The sequence below is a fragment of the Rhinopithecus roxellana genome, chromosome 7 (assembly GCF_007565055.1).
Source record: "Rhinopithecus roxellana isolate Shanxi Qingling chromosome 7, ASM756505v1, whole genome shotgun sequence".
NCBI lineage: Eukaryota > Metazoa > Chordata > Mammalia > Primates > Cercopithecidae > Rhinopithecus > Rhinopithecus roxellana.
In genome coordinates, this window is record NC_044555.1 from 83,534,149 (window position 1) to 83,553,461 (window position 19,313).

General features: G+C 40.2%; 1 protein-coding gene across 4 annotated transcripts; it reads left to right on the forward strand.

The window, feature by feature from the left end:
• Window positions 1-703: 703 nt before the first annotated feature.
• SCML1 (Scm polycomb group protein like 1) lies at window positions 704-19,101 on the forward strand. Of its 4 annotated transcripts, none has more exons than XM_030934328.1 (8): window positions 704-927; window positions 7,704-7,852; window positions 9,080-9,163; window positions 9,644-9,724; window positions 13,240-13,344; window positions 13,729-14,128; window positions 15,662-15,807; window positions 17,355-19,101. In XM_030934328.1, the coding sequence occupies exons 2-8, from the start codon at window positions 7,820-7,822 to the stop codon at window positions 17,487-17,489; spliced, it is 984 nt and encodes a 327-aa protein (XP_030790188.1). In that variant the 5' UTR covers window positions 704-927; window positions 7,704-7,819; the 3' UTR covers window positions 17,490-19,101. The 4 variants fall into 4 exon arrangements, with proteins under 4 accessions (XP_030790188.1, XP_030790187.1, XP_030790189.1 ...); XM_030934327.1 differs by having other exon boundaries at window positions 721-927; window positions 9,641-9,724; XM_030934329.1 differs by lacking the exon at window positions 7,704-7,852 and having other exon boundaries at window positions 721-927; window positions 9,641-9,724.
• Window positions 19,102-19,313: the final 212 nt, after the last annotated feature.

The following is a 19,313-nucleotide window of genomic DNA, read 5'->3' on the forward strand; positions in this document are numbered from 1 at the left end:
CATGGTTTCCCTAAGGCCATAGAAGGATTGTGTTGGAGCTGAGGATCCAATCCAGTAAATCTGTCTTCAAGGTCTGTGTTAGTTCACCAGTACAACTTCTGGGTGTTGGAGACTGGAATTATCTTGTCCCCTCCTCCGCCCCCCTCGCCCTTCCTCCCAGACCCGGCTCGGGCAACTGCTAAGGCCCCGCCCCTCTCCTCATTCCAAGTCAATCACGGGCGTGCGTCCAGGAAACCCAGTTTACGTCTCTGGTGCGTCACAGGGCGCGGGGGAGGGGCGGGATCACATTAAAAAAAAAAAAAGCTTCGGACACTACAACGCCACTGGAAGGGTTGCGCATGCGCGCCAGACTCCTGCGCAGCCGCAGAAACCACTCTCAGCGCGAGAGGCTCGCGAGTCTCTGAAACGTCTAACCTCCATTTTCAATCCCGCGGGTCTTGTGAAGAAAAACCTGAGGTAAGAGGCCCCGCCCCACAGCCGTCTCCTCAGCAAATTCCCGCCCTCGGCCCCTCCCCACAGCCGTCTCCTCAGCAAATTCCCGCCCTCGGCCCCGCCCCACAGCCACCTCCTTAGCAAATTCCCGCCCTCACCCAAGGGCTGGGAGAGCGCCCGCGGATTGGCCGATCAAAGGCGACGCCTGTCAGTGGCCAGACGCCGATTGGCCAGCGGGTAGTCCCGCCCACCCACCCCCTCCCCCCACCACCGCTAGTGTGGGAACTCGGCGTCGCGGGAGCTCTCTGATCCACTCAGGGGTCAGGGCATCACTGGTCTCTCGTGCGTGTGACCAGGTTTCCGGCGCCAGGGCCTTTCCGAAGCGTCGAGCGGCCTAACGGTCACAGCTGTCGCCCATCGGGGAGGCAGGACTACTGCGAGCACTTTTACCGCGACCTCCGGAGGCCGGCGTGACAGGCTCTGTCGCTAAAATAGGTCTGTCCAGTCGTACTTTTTCCTCACTTTGAGCTTTCCTGTCACGGGAATACACGATTTGGCTTAGGGGCTGGGGCTCTCCTGAGGAGAGAGGGTTTGCTTTGCGGGGAAGAACGAGGTTTGCACTTCGCAGCCTCAAATTTCAGCCGCGGTGTGGAGGGGGCTGCTTTGGGTGGTCCCCACAGCCTTTCCGGAGTGCCTGCGCGTGTGAGCTTTTGAGATTTGACAATTTGTGAAGTGCTTGGTGCTGACTTTGACTTTCGGGGATGACAGGATCCGTTTACAGTCGTTTTCCTGTCAGGGGAGGCAGGTGGGGAGCGAGGAAGGACCCAGACTTTGTTAACAGAGCTTTGAGTTGAAAGAATTGACAAACTCCGGAGTTGATTTCCTGTCCGACCTTTTGCGGTTGAGACATAGAGTCTGAGGCTTTGATGGTAACCGCGTTTGATTAGAGACCGTGCAGCTTCGCTGTTTTATTGTAAATACATAAATGAGGAGGAAGAGAAAGACGTAGGGCGTTGGGAGCAGAGGCGGGAGTCGGGAGATCCTGCGAAATCGGGGTCCCTGTGGAGCGGGGGAGGCCGTCGAGGCGTGCGAGGGCCGGGCCCCGCCCCTTGCCGCGCGGTCGTTAACAGGAAAGGCTCTGATTTGGTTGGTGGCGGATCGCGTCCCTCCCTCCTCTCCGCGGCTTTCCCCAAGTGTGGCAAACTGGTTTCAGGTTGACTAAAAGATAGCGATTTTCCGAGCAGCTTTGCAGCGCGGTGTTTTTTCAAGCGGGGCGTGGGCTGGGTGCCGTTTTGGGCCTCACTTGTCCGGCCTGCGGCAAGTGCTGGGCGATGGGATACGGTTCTGGAGGCAATGGAAGGGCTGCCTTGGAGAGTCTCGCAGGAAGATTTAGAAAGTGATTGTTCTTAAAACAAACGGAGCAGTCTGGCTGTTGTAATTGGCCCCGTTTTGCTGTGTGTTTCTCAAAGTGGTCCCGGCATGAGTGATGCTTCATTGTGAGCTGTGCCTTATCTGATGAATTAATGGCAGGTGAAAGCCTTGAGCCTCCGGAGCGAATATTTACGACTTCTGAAAATGTCTTTAATGTCTAAAAAAGTCTCTTAGAAAAGCAGACGGCCTCTTGTTCTTACGTTATCAAGGGTTTAGATTTCTGTGGTAAACATAAGTGAGTTTCATTTTAAGTAAGCTCATTTTGCGAGATTTGAGATTTGAAAGTGAAATTAATTAATTTTGCACAGTCTAGCCTTGGGCTCTGAGAAAATGTTGTCAAGCTGTAATTAATCTTGTGGGACGAAGTGAAAAGGGACTAAAGTGTATGGTGTAATGAATAGTTGAAATTTCTGTGGTAAATACAAGTGAGTTTCATTTTAAGTAAACTTATTTTTACGGGATTTGAGATTTAAAAGTGAAATTAATTAATTTTGCACAATCTAGTCATGGTTGGGCTGTGAGAAAATGTAAAGCTGTGATTTATCTTATGGAAAGAAGTGAAAAGGAATTAAAGTATATGGTGTAATCAAGAGTTTAAATTTCTGTGGTAAATGCAAGTGAGTCTCATTTTAAGTAAACTCATTTTTACAGGATTTGAGATTTAAACGTGAAATTAATTCATTTTGCATGATGTAGTCATGGTTGGGCTCTGAGAAAATGTTGTAAAGCTGAAATTATCTTGTGGGAAGAAGTGAGAAGGAACTAAAATGTGTGGTATTATCAAGAGTTTAGATTTCCGGGGTAAATATAAATGAGTTTCCTTTTAAGTATGCTCACTTTTGTGGAATTTGAAATTTAAAAGTGAAATTAATTTTGCACAATCTAGTCATGGTTGGGCTCTGAGAAAATGTTGTAAAGCTGTAATTTATCTTGTGGGAAAAAGTGAAAAAGAACTTAAATTTATGGTGTTATCAAGAGTTGGCCAGGCATGGTGGCTCACGCCTATAATCTCAGCATTTTGGGAGGCCAAGGCGGGCAGATCACTTGAGGTCAGAAGTTCAGGACCCAAGTCTGGCCAACATGGTGAAACCCAGTCTCTACTAAAAGTACAAAAATTAACTGGGCATGGTGGCGCACGCCTGTTATGCTAGCTACTCAGGAGGCTGAGGGAGGAGAATTGCTTTAACCCAGGAGGCAGAGGTTGCAGTAAGCCGAGATCATGCCACTGCACTCCAGCCTGGGTGACAGAGTAAGACTCTGACTCAAAAAAAGAAAAAAAAAAAAAAGAAAACAAAGAGTTTAGACTTCTGTGGTAAATATAAATGAGTTTCATTTTAAGTAAACTCATTTTGTGGGATTTGAGATTTAAAAATGAAATTAATTTTGCACATTCTAGTCATGGTTGGACTCTAAGAAAATGTCCTAAAGCTGTAATTGTTTACCTTAAGGGAAGAAGTGAAAAGGAATTAAAATTTATGGTGTGTCGGCCGGGCGCGGTGGCTCAAGCCTGTAATCCCAGCACTTTGGGAGGCCGAGACGGGCGGATCACGAGGTCAGGAGATCGAGACCATCCTGGCTAACACGGTGAAACCCCGTCTCTACTAAAAATACAAAAAACTAGCCGGGCGTGGTGGCGGGCGCCTGTAGTCCCAGCTACTCGGGAGGCTGAGGCAGGAGAATGGCGGGAACCCGGGAGATGGAGCTTGCAGTGAGCCGAGATTGCGCCACTGCACTCCAGCCTGGGCAACAGAGCCAGACTCCGTCTCAAAAAAAAAAAAAAAAAAAAAATTTATGGTGTGTCTACTGTGAACCAGGCATGATGCTGAGAGTTTAACTGTGTATTTTTGGCCTAAATAGCCCCGTGAAGTAGATATTATTACAACTTTACCGGTTAGAAAATTTGAGGCACAGAGAGGTGAAATATTTGCCTAAAGTGAAATGGCAAATTTGGCAATTTGGACTTGGATTCAAGTGTTTATAACTATAGCCCAGCTCCTTGCATCATGCCCTGGTACCTAAAAGACATAACAATTCATTTCAGGTGCAATGTGAATAAAAATTACATGTTATGACCCAGGCTTGTTATCTATGTGCTCCTTGAGACATAGTTCTGTTGGATAGATGTAGTCAATACTCAAAAGCCTTTGCTGTCTTTGCCATGCATTACTCTAAGCACTTGACATGTATTAATTCATTTAATCCTCACAATTCCATGAGATATGTGCTATTATTCCCATTTTATAGACAAAAAAAAGCACAGAGGACTTAAGTAAGTTGTTCAACTTATTTACACAGCTAGTATGTGGAGGAGGTGGGACCCAAACCCAGGTGTTCTGACCACAAGCCTAAGGTCTTAATGCTGCTTGATGTTGCCTCTCATGTAACCAGATATATGTGACAGTTGCCATAGAAGTATTAAAGTGTGAGTGTTCTTGTAGTTTAGGGAAAGTCATGTCACATCCACATGGGATGATCATTGGCATGGTGCCCTTGCTTTTTGGAGGTGAAACTTGAGTTAAGCCTTGAAGTTGAATAAGTTCTCCTAGGTGGAGATACAACAGGGTATTATGGACGGAGGGCATGACAGGAGCGAGAAGCTCAAAGAGTGCAAGATTCGTGTTGATTTGTATAAGTACCAGAGATGTAAACATGTTGGGAGTCCAGTGGTGGACTCACTGCGCAGTGCTCCTGTATCTAATTACAGCCAAATTTTGACAACATTGTAATTAATCCAAATAGGGAGTTCTCTGTTCTCTGGATGTAAGAGCTTGTAACCATTGTCTGCAAACTTGCCTGAAACAGGCTACATAGTAAATATTTTAGGCTTAGAGCTGCCCTCCCTAACCTTTTTGGCACCAGGAACCGGTTTTGGTTTTGTAGAAGACAATTTTTCCACAGATGCAGGGACGGGGGAGTGCTAGCAGGGTATGGTTTCCTAATGAAACTGTTTCTTAAGGAGAGTGCAACCTAGATCCCTCCCATATGCCGTTCACAACAGGGTTCATGCTCCTGTGAGAATCTAATACTGCAGCTCATCTGATAGGAGGCGGAGCTCAGGCGATAATCCTTCCTAGCTCCTGCTGTGCTCCTAACAGGCCAAGGACCAGTACCAGGTGGTTGCCCAGGGGTTGAGGACCCCTGGCTTAGAGTAAAGGGGCAAGTGGTAAGAAGTGACCTCTGTGCAGTGGGCGGGGTCCTGATTATGGAAGGACCTTGCAGGCCATGGTGAGAGTATGGATTTTACTGTGTTATTGATAGCAAAGGTATTCCAGGTGATTTTAATAATGAAGTAAAGTGCATAGAGTGTGGTGGTAGACTGCACCATTTACTAGCTATGGGACCTGGGTAAATTACTTAAATCAAGCTTGTCCAACCCGCCTTATTTTATTGTTGTTGTCATTGTTGTTGTTCTGATTTGTTTTGTTTTAGGCTTTTGGCAGCCTGAAGCTCTGCTTTTTAGTTTCTGTCTCTAGGGATAAGTGGAAAAGAGGGATGAGGAAGGGGCTTTACTGGCCCAACCAGAAACAAACTAAGAACCCATGACTGTATTCTTTCCCTTGGACACCTCTAATAAACGTTTTTTGCTTCAGTTTCCTCATAAGGAAAATGGGGACAGTAATAGAACCTATCCCACAGGGTTGTCAGTAATTTAGCAAGATAGAATACCTAATGAAAGAATCAAAAGAAAGTACAAATTAAATTAGAAATAAAAATTTAAAACTGTGGCTTTGCTAAAAATTCTGTAATTATGATGAAATGATTATCCTTCTGGATAAAAGTAATTTGTCAAAACAACTCAAGAAAAAATAGGATAATTTGACTAGATCATCAACCGTGGAGGAACTTAGAAAATGTTATAAAAACTGGACCCAGAGAGTTTTTTTTTTTTTATAAATTCAACCCTTTAGAGCACAAAAATTCTGGTGTGATGTAAACTTTTTTAGAGTATAGAAAGAGGTGAAAGCCTTCCCAGCTAATTTTGCAGAGGAATTTTGATACCAAGTGTTAATAATGTATCAATACAATACTGATTCATTAATTGTGAGAAATATACCATCTCACTAATGTAAGAGCTTAGAAATAGAGATGCAAACAATTTCTAAATAAAACACCAACAAATTGAATGTTGTTCTTTATAGTCAGCTGGACCCCTCACCCCCAAGAACATTAAGAAATGTATTAATATGTTGCATCAGTAGATCAAAGGAGAAAAGTCACTTAGTCATCTGATGCCAAGAAGCTATTTGGTACTATTTATTATCTGTCCTGGTTTTAAAACTACATGCAGGACCAGCAGGATACTACCTTAGTTTATTTTGGAACATCTGGTTGACCCCAACAGCCCTCCTTAGTGGGAAGAAGTAGAGGAGGATTTTCAAACGTGGAGACCTACTCATTGTTTCTACCTCTAGGAATTTATCCCATAGAACTACCTGCATAGGTGCAAGACTGTTCTGCAGTGTTCTTTATAAGAGCAAAACTCTAGAAGTAACTTGAATATCTATGAATTGGGGGCTGTGTTTAATAAATCATGGCATATTTACAAGATAGAACACCAGGAAGTCATTACAGTAACTACAGTAGACCTAAAAGTATTGGTTTGGAAAGACTCTTTCCACCACAGGTTAATTTTGCCTGTTTTTGAGTTTAATATCAATTGAGTCATATACTGTACTCTTTTGTGTCTGTTTTTAAACTCAAGGTTATGGTTGTGAGATTCAGCCTTGCTGTGTACAGCAGTAGTTGGTTTATTCTCATTGCTGTGAAGTTCCTTTGTATGAATATACCGCAATTTAATTACTGATAGCTTGTATAAGTTTTATGGTCAGAAAACTCAGATAGTTTAAAAAGTGAAATTTGATTGAAGTTACAGCTCCAATTAGAGGTATTTTATAACTTGATACTTCTATGCAACATTAGTCTGCGTTTATCTAACTCGAGTTAGCTCTAGCTCTCCCATCTTCTTTATTCCCGTTTTATTTCTCTCTTTTGGGTCATTAGTATCTCCACTATAGAATGAAAGGGAAACAGGAAAGAAATGAAACCTGAATCCCTTAATTGTGCCTCTCATTACTGCTCTGGCTCAGGGAGAATAAAGTGGGGTAGCTCTTTCATTAAGGTACCCTTCCCAGTAACTGTGATGCAGACATTCAAAGCAAATCTCTAGTACAAGATATAATCTGATACTGTTGCAGCCAATGTTTTCTAGTTCCATAGTTAAGTGGCTCAGAGCCATAACCAAATCTTCCTAATTTTAGATTGTTTGGCTTACCTTTCACATCCATTTATTTAGGTTTAATATAAAATTTAATAAGGCAATCCTAACTTGAAAGTTGAAATGGGCCTTAGAGATAATCTCAACTGGTGTTCGAAACCTGGTGGATGAGGAGGTGGTGTCTCTCGTGGTCTGCCCAGCCTACATAGCGGTGGGGACCCAATCCAGAATAGACTCCTGGCTTACATTTTGGAGGCAATGCTTTCTCCTTAGTCAAGAGCCTTTTGGAGCTCCTTTACAAAAGCAGTTAGCCCTTGCTTGTTCATTTGCTTGCCCTTCTCTTGTTCATTTGTTTCCAGCATTTACTCTGTAGGCTTTAAGTTACTAAGCAGTTACTTCACAGTTTGTAATTGTGTTTGATTTGATTCTTATTTCTAGTCATGGGCAATATAGCCCTTCAGTTTTAAAAGATTTATTCTAAATTGGCCATGGAAGAATTCTGGTTTTGTCACTCTCTAAAATTCAACCCAAAGTCCAATTCTATTTAAGTTAGCATTCTGAGAGTATATCCATATTATTAAGGTAGTAAGTGTATGAAGTAACTTTTTTATGCATTGCTTTTCAGGAGTAGAGGTTTACCACTCTTAGGTGACTAAGCAGTATCACAAATAAACCCTCCAGCAAGTTTAAAAATAATTAGGTCCAACTCAGAGGAAGTGGAGTTTCTCCTGTTGCACAAAAATGATGTCTAGCAGCTCCAGTGAAATCGATGTGGTTTGTATTCAAATTGAAAATCTGTCTTTGTTCTTTTTATTGTGCTATACTTCTATTCTAAATTTAATTTTATACAGTGAAATGCATAGTTCGTAAGTAAATTTTTGTTATGTATTTTAACAGTAATATATAAAGTTCTTGTGACAATTTGTGTACAAGTTTCTTTGTGAACACACACTTAAGTTCCTTTTGGGTGAACAGACAGAAGTTGAATTACTAGGTCATGGAGTTCATGTAAATTTAACTCTGTGAGAATCTGCCATACAGTTTTTCAAAGTGGTTGTGCTGTTTTTACATTTCTGTTATATTCTTCTGTCTTTCTTAATCCTTTAAGTTGAATCAGTATGTAGATTATTAACCTATAAATAATATGGCTTAACAGAAAACATCTCTTTTTTGTTACATAAGCACATAGATATTAATGCTACCTAAGTAGTCTAGGCAATTCTCTTAACTACTATCAGTCCTAATGTTTTTCAAAAATCTTTGGAGATAATGTTAACTGTCTACCAAGAGTCATTTTTCTCTGACATAACTATGTAAAAGCACTTTGAAAAGCATAAGGCACTATACAAGGGTAAGATAGTATATTTTTAAAAGTACTAAACTGTAACCCAATTCCATATGTTTTTGTGATTTCTATCATGTATTTTGAAACAAAAACATACATAACTACCAAGTGTGTTTGTTATAAAATTATTCCCATAGTTCATAATTCATTCTTAGAATGAAGAGTTATTACACTGAAATGTAATGGTTATTTACTCCTTACTTATTTATACCCTGCCTTATTTTTTGAAGTTTTAAGGTACTTTAGAGATTAATTTATCAAGAAAAACAGGTGCTCAAATATTTTCTATCTTGTCCACAGAGGGGCACTGTTGGGTTATTTAGAAATCAAAAACCATGTAACATTTATTTCTTTGTTCATGGTTAGAAATATTTGCTTTTAAAGTAGTTCTGGTGCTAAAGGACTAGTCTTTCTACCATGAAGCATATAAAGGGTTAAGCTCAGTGAAAACTGTTGTCTTAAGTGTAGTTGGGTTAATGAGAACACAGTTCTGCAAATACATCTTTTCACGTAGTCATAGTATTTACAATGAGCAAAGGTCCTTTGATATTAGAAATAGGCCTTTGTAACCTCCTGAAAGTGAAATTAAACCCTCAACTTTTCTTTTAGTTCTGTCTTTCATCTTTCCTTTTAATTTGTTGATAACTCTTCCTCAGGTAAAAACAAGAATACCTACTTATGATGAAGATGACGACACTATTTTTTATGCATATGAAACAAAACCTGATTTTGTCAATAAAGTAAGTATGTTAATTGCTAATTGCCAAATATATTAACATTTGCTGTTTTAAAGGAAAAGATGTAAATTCCTCATATACTATGGAGTTCCCGTAAACTCACACTCAAGAAAATATCTCTCCCCTGAATTTGTATGCTTTCTTTCATCAGAGAATGAGCACTTAACCAATTTACTTTCCCCTTTTTCTTATATAGTAGAAAATTAAGAGCAGTTTTGTACTCAGTTTCAGTATAAAACTCTAAACCTGGATTCTTCTGATATAATAAATTCTTTTCTTGCCCCCTTCCTCAATTGTCAGTTATTTTCATTGTCATATTAATGTGAATTTTTAAAATCTCTGATTAAGACTTCTGAAACCCCTTGAAAAGTTGGTGATAAATAAAAACAGTTTAAATAAATAAATATAGTTCCTCCCCTGCCCCCGGTGTTCAGTTTGGCTGTTACAGAAATAAATCATTAACTACTTTTAAAATATTAGCAGGAACCGAATACTGTATCTGATGCATCCTGTAATACTGAAGAGCAACAGAAGACAGTTAATGATGTCCTTATCCATTGCCAGGTATGGAAGTTCTGTCTCTTCAATGTAGTTTTCTAAAATGTTAAGCAAAAATTCTCTTTATCTCACATAAAGGGAAAGTGTACAATTAATTGAAATTTTGCCTATCAAATTATTTATGATTATCACCCCATTGTGATGATTTTTTAAAAACAATTTCTAGTTAGAACTGCATCTCCTGAATAGCAACATGTAGATTTTATAGCTTTTTAAAAATCCCATTACCAACCAAATGTAGTTATGTCTCTTTCATCTACATTGCTCAGTAATGAATTAGTTTCCCCTACAAAATCCTTAAAGGAAATTGACTGATTTGGATGAAATTTAGTATGTGCCTAAATGCACATCAAGATGTCTCAATGGAAACAAAATGGCAGCCCATCAAGGTTTTGTAAAGAAACATACCTAAGTTAGTTTTGAGGGGTTGTTGTAAGAATCACCATGTTGGTAGAGATGTGATTACTGGGAATTTTGTGAGTTGCATACCCCAGAGGTAATGAAGGTTTATACATATTAAAAAATAATGTTTCTGGCCGGGCACGGTGGCTCAAGCCTGTAATCCCAGCACTTTGGGAGGCCGAGACGGGCGGATCACGAGGTCAGCAGATCGAGACCATCCTGGCTAACACGGTGAAACCCCGTCTCTACTAAAAATTACAAAAAACTAGCCGGGCGAGATGGCGGGCGCCTGTAGTCCCAGCTACTCGGGAGGCTGAGGCAGGAGAATGGCGTGAACCTGGGAGGCGGAGCTTGCAGTGAGCTGAGATCCGGCCACTGCACTCCAGCCCTGGCGACAGAGCGAGACTCCACCTCAAAAAAAAAAAATAAATAAAAAAATAAAAAAATTACTGTTTCTTACCATATATAAGGTTTCTTGAATGGAATGAGCTAACATACTTTGGAAAGTAAGATTGTTTGGGTGTTTGTCATGATTATGGGGGAGAACAGAAGTGGAGTGCTTCCAAGGGACACATGTAGTCTTGGGGGAAAGTGGGTGCAGAGACGAGCTGGGAAGGGAGGGAGCAGGTTCTCCCCAGCCTGCCTCCCCATGCACTGCTAGGTCAGAGTCCCCCTTGGCAAGCCTGCACGCTGAGGTGGGAGGTAGCATCTGTAGGGGGAGGTGCCCAGGGCCATGGTCAGCCTGAAATGGCCCCAAGGGCCCCTCTCCATTGCTGCCAAGGGGCTGGCTCTTTCTTCCCCTACCCGTTCTAGATCACAGAGGTGGCGCTCCAGTCTGCCTTGTTCTTCCATCCCAGTTCCCTCTTGGGTCCATCTCCATCCTGCTTAGGCTGGGAGCAGAGGAAGACCTGGCCATCCCCTGCATACCTCAGCTCCCTAGTCCTGCCTTTTCACTCCTGGAGATAGTGGAGCGCCTGGGGCAGTCCTCTCCTCCAAGTCCTCATAACTGCACCCACAGCCAACCAACTGCCCTCATCCCCGCCCTTCTTCTGACCCCTTCCCGACCATTCTAGTGACCAGGGCTGATGCCCTTGCTGCTTTCTGCATCTAGTCCCCTCCCCCGAACTCAGAGCTGCCCTGCATCGCATCGGGCGTCCCTCTCTCCTCTGGCTCCAGTCCCTGTCCCTCCTTCCCCTCTACGAGTTCTCCCACATCTTGGAGAAGCCACTTCTCTTGCTTCCCATCCCTCCTTTCCTGTCATCCTCACTCTCTCCTTCCCGTGACAGCCCCACTCCTGGAATGTCATTCATACTCGCTGTCTCCACACCTGGCTTCCTGTTTTTCTCTCTGGGTATTTATGAAGCTGCTGTTCCTTCTATGCTGTAAGCCCTTCCATGCATCCTCACCTGGTGAGGGCCTTCTCATGTTTTAATTCTCACTTCAGACCTTACCTCCTCTGAAAAAGTCTCCATGACTGCAGCGTGGGTTAGGACTGCTTTTCTGTGCACACTTAGCCTCCTGTTCCCACCTGTGTCACGCCACTGATAATCACAATAGGAACATTAAGAGACCACTGAGCGCTGTTGGACTGGGCATAGTGTAGTGCTGTTACTGTTAGTATTAACCTAATACTATAGCAAGGTTCTCATCCTTGAGATAACCCTGAGAGAGATTTTCATCCTGATTCCCTACATGAGGACATCGAAGCACAGAGAGGTTAAGTAACTTGCCCGGGGTCACACAGCCAATAAGTGGCTGGACTCGAGTATTTGACCCCAACCATGTTCCCTGAGAGCCTGCACTGTTTACCTCAGTGCTGCAGCCCAGTGGTTCTCACTAGGGGCATCAGAATCACATGGGGGGCTTGTGAAAACATAGACCACTGCCCCCACTCTCAGAGTTCCAGATTCCATAGGTCTGGGGTACAACCTGGCATTTGGCATTTCTAATGAGCTTACAGGTGATGTTGATGCTACCGGTCCATGGACCACACTTTGCAAACCACTGTTCCAGGCTGTTTATCACTTTGTCTACTGGAATCCTCTTTTTACTTGTCTCTCTCCCAGCTGAGATGGTAATTCCTCTAGGACAGGCTGGAGTACAGTGGTGCAGTCATGGCTCACTGCAGCCGCAACTTCCCAAGCTCAGGTGATTCTCCCACCTCAGCCTTCCTAGTAGCATGGACTACAGGCATGCACCACCACGCTTGGCTAATTTTTTGTATTTTTGGTAGAGACATGGGTTTCACCATGTTGCCTAGGCTTGTCTCCAACTCCTGAGCTCAAGCAATTGGCCTGCCTTAGCCTCCCAAAGTGCTGGGATTACAGGCATGAGCCACTGCACTCGGCCAGGAGCTTTTTTTTCGGTTCATGTTCTCAATACCTAGCAAAGTAGTTCTGCCAGGTGGTAGACCATCAATAAAGGTTTAGTTGAATGAGTGAATGAATGAATGAATGAATGAGGAAATGTTTCTGGCCCTTTGTTAAGTGTATTTTTCTTTGCCCAAAGTTTCTGTGTATTTCAAGAAGAATTCTCAGATTTTTATCAGTCTCCTATGTGCTCGATTGGCACATAAGAGATGTGTACTTAACGGTTTTGTAAGGTTAATTGCTGACTGCATGATTTAAAAATACTTTGAAGCCAAAAGTCACATCTGTTATATTTGGTTCAATGTTCTTTCTGGAATGGAACACTGTCTGTATATAATATAGACTTCATATTTGTACCTATATGAACATATATGTTACATATGTATATCATAAAGTGAGTCCTTGTTCTTTTAGCAGATTTCTTTCCTAAAATAGCACCTTCCTTGATGTGCAGTGTCTTCATCATCAATGTGCTGGCGTAGAGGCATTGTGTAACATTCATTCACCAGCATTAGAGCATGGAATAGAGCAGGAGAGGGGATGCTGGGGCTCCTGAGCTCAGTCTGTTGGCTCTGTGTCACCTACAGTCAGGCCTTGAATAGGAGCAAGACATTTCTGATGGCTTGAGAACTTTTGTTGTGTCTAGCAGTTAACATTTGACTTAATGGTATTTTTGCATTACTTTTCTTTGAAATAGAAATTATATTATATATTGTATACCAATTATATAACTACATTGTATTATAATAGGTTATATATGATGCTATGCAAAACCTGGATAAGAAGATTGATGTGATTCGTAGAAAGGTTTCAAAAATCCAACGTTTCCGTGCGAGATTCCTGTGGACAAACCGTGTAAGTGTTATAAAAAACATTTTTACAAATGTGATAAACCTCTGGTTTGTAAAGATGCCAATAAGCTAGAAGTGAGAGAGTACCAGTATCTGTGTGAGATTAGCAAGGCATATCTATACTTGTAGCAGTAGATGGAGACTAAACTCTGTTGGGAGAACACTGAAGTTTAGGTTTGATGATTTATGACACTGCGTATTTTTATGTTTGTAATTATAATGTGTAAAATACAATTAAAATGTAGGATTGAAGAATTATATAATCAAAAGGGAGCATTTATTTTTAATGACGTAAAGCAATGTTGCATAGAAAATAAGTATTAATGTATTTACTACTCCTTTACTTTTTTACTCTCTATTGGTTTATGCTGTATTTGTGTGATTTCAGAAGCGATATGGATACAAAAATTATTCTTACCAGCTTGCTAAAAAGCTGAAACGCCAGAAAATGAAGAAAAACGAGGTTTACGAGTCATTCTCCTACCCTGAAAGTTATAGCCCCACTTTACCAGTGTCAAGGCGTGAGAATAATTCCCCGAGCGACGTTCCAAGACCATCCTTTCGCATGGAAGAATACCAGCCAGCTGAGCGGGAGGAGGACCCGATCCTCAGCCGCACTCCGAGTCCAGTGCATCCCTCAGATTTCTCCGAGCATAATTATCAGCCGTATTATGCATCTGATGGCGCAATGCATGGTTCTTCTTCAGGGCCCTGCCTTGGCAACCCTGGGGCTAACAGCATCTACAACACTTACTCAACTGACCATGCTTCTGCAGCACAACCTTCAGGTATGCTGGCCCAGGGAGAGCCCAGTTTGGTACATGCCCCTGAGATGATGAGTTACTCAGCTTTGATGGAGAATAGGTACACTGGATCATCTCTCTGCTTCCCTTCTGGTTTTGGTGAATTTGAAATGCCATATTTACAAGTAGCACTCTTTGACCTGTATTTATCAACATCCTTGATGCAAACTAGTGGAAGCTGTTCGTTTCCTATTTTGAGGGCTGGTTTTAGGTGATAATCAGAATGATGACTAACATTTATTGAGTGCATATTATGTGCAAGGCACTGCGTCAGTCAACTGACATGCCTCTTCTCCACTTATAATGACCCCATGGTGTTGGCACATTTATTACGCCATCCCCAAGGTCACAGAGCTGGTGAGTAGCACTTCTAGAAAACTCTGCCCCATTGTGCTTTTTAAAATCTTCTATTTTTATTTACCCTTTCTCTAGATAAATAAAAAACACTCCTGATATGGCAAGAGCCCAGATGGTAGGGAAGAAAGGATATGTTTTTGGCTAATTCACACACACAAAAAGATCAAATTGTGTTGATGGTCCTGGTTGGAGAAACAAATTTTCTTAACTAATTACAAAACCCACTTTAGTCATCACACACTAATTTTAGGGAGTCTAACACTCTGGGTGAGTAAAAGGATACTTGTCAGTACACAAAGAAATCTCAACACAACTTAGTGTAGAGCATAGCTAAAACTTCCTGAAGTATGAGCACTAGTTTGTCTCATATCTCAGTTATTTTTTAACATATAAACTTTTGACCAAAATCTCTATTACTATGCAATTAAACATGAAAGAGGAATTAAATAAAATGTTAGTTACTTCTGACCTAGTTCAGCAGAAAATAATCTTGTTTTCTTCAAAATGCACATTAGCACTTAAGCCATGAGAGACAGGAAATCTAAAGAGTAAAGCGATACTAAAAATAACCTTATTGAATACATGGGGAAGATTTGATAAAAGTACTAATTTGGCTCTTAAAGATAATGGGGTTGTTATTGAGATTCATTGATTAAAAGGAACAAATTTAAGCAATTATAAAACTGTATATTTGGAGAATTTCCATTATATTTTGCTAGTAAAATCAACCTTATCTAGATAGAGAGATTAAGAGAGAAATTCCTTGAAATACTTGAAGAGAGTCATAGGTTAGGTTAGATTAACCTAATTTTACCCAATTGACAGATCTTTTGCCATATTTGCCTGTGGCCAAAGAAGATTTGGTCTGCTTAGTCTGTTTTGTGATCTTTGAAACTTTAATGTAACTTCTGAACATGCTTTTGCTATTTGGGGGAGGTCAGATGGGACACTCTTGTGTAGGCATCCCCACATCATCTTTATATAGGCTTTCACTAGATTTTACAGTTGGAGTCTTGACTCCTTGCTAGGAATGTCACAAAAGATTCCAACAAAGAGACCATTCCTCCCTACCTAACATCTCTTCTTTCAGGATAATGATCAGGTCAAGTGTGATTTGTCTTTTTTTTTTCTCCCCGCCCCCCCCCTCTATTGAGGTTACAGGCTCACTATTTGGAAATGACTGTTACATAGAGGAAGGAAGCATCACTAAGCACCCTTCAACCTGGTCGGTGGAAGCAGTGGTCCTATTTCTAAAACAAACAGATCCTCTTGCATTATGCCCTCTTGTCGACCTCTTCAGAAGCCATGTAATGTATCTTGTGATCCTGTTTTCCTGCTGTAATGCCTTTGAATGACCTCTGTGCAGGTCTTTCAGTTGGATACTGTGTGAATGGTGGGAGAACCCTATTAGCTCATTTTTCCATATATGAGAAAGCTTATTTTGCCCAAGGTTAGCCTTAAATGGTAGGCTAATGGTCTGTTCTTTAAATGGGTATCTAAGTGCCTAAAATACAAACTGCCTCAGCTTCTCAAAACATTATGGTTCAGCATGGCCACTCAGGTTTACCTCACCTTTGTAATGACAGAGATAAGGATCCTCCCCCTATCTGCTCCCAGCTGGGCACCAGGACCACAAGGAGGAGAGGGTAACCACAAGCTATAACAGGGTGGCCTTCTTTTTATATAACCAGTAATTCAACAACTGATTCCATTTGCCTCGATTATTGATTTGTGATGCTAATACCCTCTTGCTGTTATCAGACCATTCACAAAGTAATATCCTAGGCCGAAGTTTTATAAGTTCTAGTTTCTTTAATTTCGAGTTTTACTTAGTAGAAAAAGTATAGAAGGTGCCAAACAAAGGTCGTACTATAAGGGATTTCAGGTCTTTTCAGATAGTGTTAAATGAGTAAATAAAATTTTATTTTTAAACTGGAACGTATAAAACCAAATTACATGCTTTAGCAGCATAAGTTGATCAATTAAGATAAGGAATTTTAGGAGGATGCTTTGTGACTGTTTTATTTATTCAGATATTTTCACAGTGTGTCCTAACAAAATTAGTAGCCACATACCTGATTTTTAATATAGTAAGAAAATTGGTGATTAGTTTTAGCATCTAATTAGCTTCAGACAACTAATTGGCATTCATCATAAAGACAACATTGTATAGACATTTACAGTTTGCACTGATATTGACATACTCATCTTCCCAGCCCTTCTCAGAAAGCTGATGAACATCTGAAATTCATTTTTACTATTCATAGTCTTTACTATTTTGTCATGAATGTGTAGTATTTTATTCAACATACAGTATATATTTAAAATTAAGTTTAACACAGTTTATTTTTATTTATTTATTTTTTTTGAGACGGAGTCTCGCTCTGTCACCCAGGCTGGAGTGCAGTGGCCGGATCTCAGCTCACTGCAAGCTCCGCCTCCTGGGTTTACGCCATTCTCCCGCCTCAGCCTCCCGAGTAGCTGGGACTACAGGGGCCTGCCACCTCACCCGGCTAGTTTTTTTTTTTTTTTTTGTATTTTTAGTAGAGATGGGGTTTCACCGTGTTAGCCAGGATGGTCTCGATCTCCTGACCTCGTAACACAGTTTATTTTTTAAGATATTATGTTTAATTTCCTTTTTCTTAGAACATTAAGTGAGTTTATACATTACCAAATGGTGCTTCATTGTACAAGTTATATTTTTAATAGTTTTCATAAAGTAGATGCATATTCAAAGAATATACATCTGCAATGAGCTGCTCTCTAGTTTGCTTTACATGTTCTCATAAAGAACTAACCATTCTGATGAAAATATGGAATCATTATTAATTAGCATTTTTTCTTCTCTTCATAGGAAATTGATGGGAAGGCTCTGCTCCTACTCACGAGCGACGTGTTGCTGAAGCACTTGGGGGTGAAGCTGGGAACGGCTGTGAAGCTATGCTACTACATTGACCGACTTAAACAAGGAAAATGCTTTGAAAATTGAAAAAATCCTTGTGCAAATTTAGATTGGGCCAACTTCTAGAGGGACCAATGCCTTCTTAGTGTAGCATCATTTTTCTGCCCTTTAGTCATTTTTGTTTTGTAGAAAGTATCACTCAAAATATATTATAGCTAAAATTGTAGAACTATGTTATAGTCCAGTCTACTTCTTTAAAAACCATTTAACTGCTAGATAGTATTAGAATAGTCCAATAGGAAATTCATTCTTCATAGGTCTTTAAACATTACTTTTATTATATTGTTTACAAATATATTTCATGCAAGCAACAGAAAAAAAAAACCAAAAAGCAAAAAAACCCCTTTGATTCTGGTTCATCTCGATACAGAGAACCAAAACAGCTAAGAGAGGTATTATCAGGGGTTGACAACTTCTATGATTGAATCTATGGGAATTATTCCCCAGAAGAGAATTTAAAGGTGTACCCATAGATATCTCTTTCTGGAGTATTTTATCTGTCTGATGTTGCAGTGTTCCACCAGTTTCCAGAAAGAGTATAGCCATATAAATTCTTTTCCTTTCTGCTATTATTTCTCCATATGTTTTATTTATTCAGATTTAGAGAAAAAAATAAGCTCATAAACTTTTATTAAGTGCTCCTAACAGTTTTAAGATAAACTGTAAGATAGATAGAATGGTTATTTTATGCAAGAAATATTGTACCGCAAGGGTGGTTTGGATGAAGTCTGACTACTTTTTTTCAAACAAACTATTATATTAAAACTTTCATATTTTGGCTAAGTTTGGACATATAACTACACTTACATTGTTTGCATCTTTCTATGAAGATACCTCTGTCCAAACTTTTAAAAGACATAACTTTATTTTATGTGTTTATTCTTTATATAGATAGTATTTTATATTTTATTCTCACCTGAAGTATACACACAAACAATCTTTTTTTAAAAAATTTTAAATGGCATTTTGTATTGCCACAGAAGTGGGATGAGCCATATATTGGTGAGATGTTTTATTTTGTAAAATGTAAATGGATTATTTGCCATCACTAGTACCTCTCAACTTACTTTTTAGAGGACAAGAAACAATCTGTAGATTGGTTTCCATACAGGGAAGTTCTCTGTCCTATGCAATGTTGCTAATTAATTTGCTTAATTCTGAGCCATTAATCCTGCTACACTTTGAATGATACATTAATTCAGACTAATCTTTGGGAGTTTTATTTTGTAAGTTAGAACTTTCAAGGGAAACATGTTCAACACTATTATTTTGTTATAAATTTATAACTTTGTTATTACATTGTATAACAAATACAAGGTTTATAAGCTATGAGAATTGGTGCTATCACCATTAGCTATTCATTATAAATGTCAAGAAAATGTTCACCAGGGGCAAGAATGTACCTTTTCTTTTTAGAAAGCCAGATGTACTTTAGACATGAATGCAACTATTTAAAGAATAGCTTCATCTATGTTATTCCTTATATGTCATAAGATTCTTACTTAAACTTGGTCTTCTTTCAAATTGTTTGTATGAAGATGCTGTACCCACTTGAACAGTCCTCAGGTGTTTACATAAATACTATGTTTTACAGTTTTCATATTTTAAAATATTAATAAAATTAAATCACAATAGTTCATTGAAAGCCTCAGCTGTGATTTCATTTATCTTCACCGTATTACATTAATGTGTGTATTTGTTGTAATGTGTGAACTGAAACAGAGCCACTCTAGTAAGCTTGTGGCTTTCCATGTCCAAATACTTGAGTTTTAAAACTGCCCAGATTCTAATGCTAAACAGATGCCTAAGAGCCAAAGGCTGATTTCTTATAGGTGTCTCCAGTGAGATCCC

Excerpts from the sequence above, each read along its gene's own strand:
- SCML1 (XM_030934327.1), top strand. The coding sequence starts at position 7,820 with ATGATGTCTAGCAGCTCCAGTGAAATCGATGTG. Across the intron at positions 7,853-9,079 it reads GCTCCAGTGAAATCGATGTG|GTAAAAACAAGAATACCTAC; the intron begins GTTTGTATTCAA and ends ACTCTTCCTCAG. Across the intron at positions 13,345-13,728 it reads GATTCCTGTGGACAAACCGT|AAGCGATATGGATACAAAAA; the intron begins GTAAGTGTTATA and ends GTGTGATTTCAG.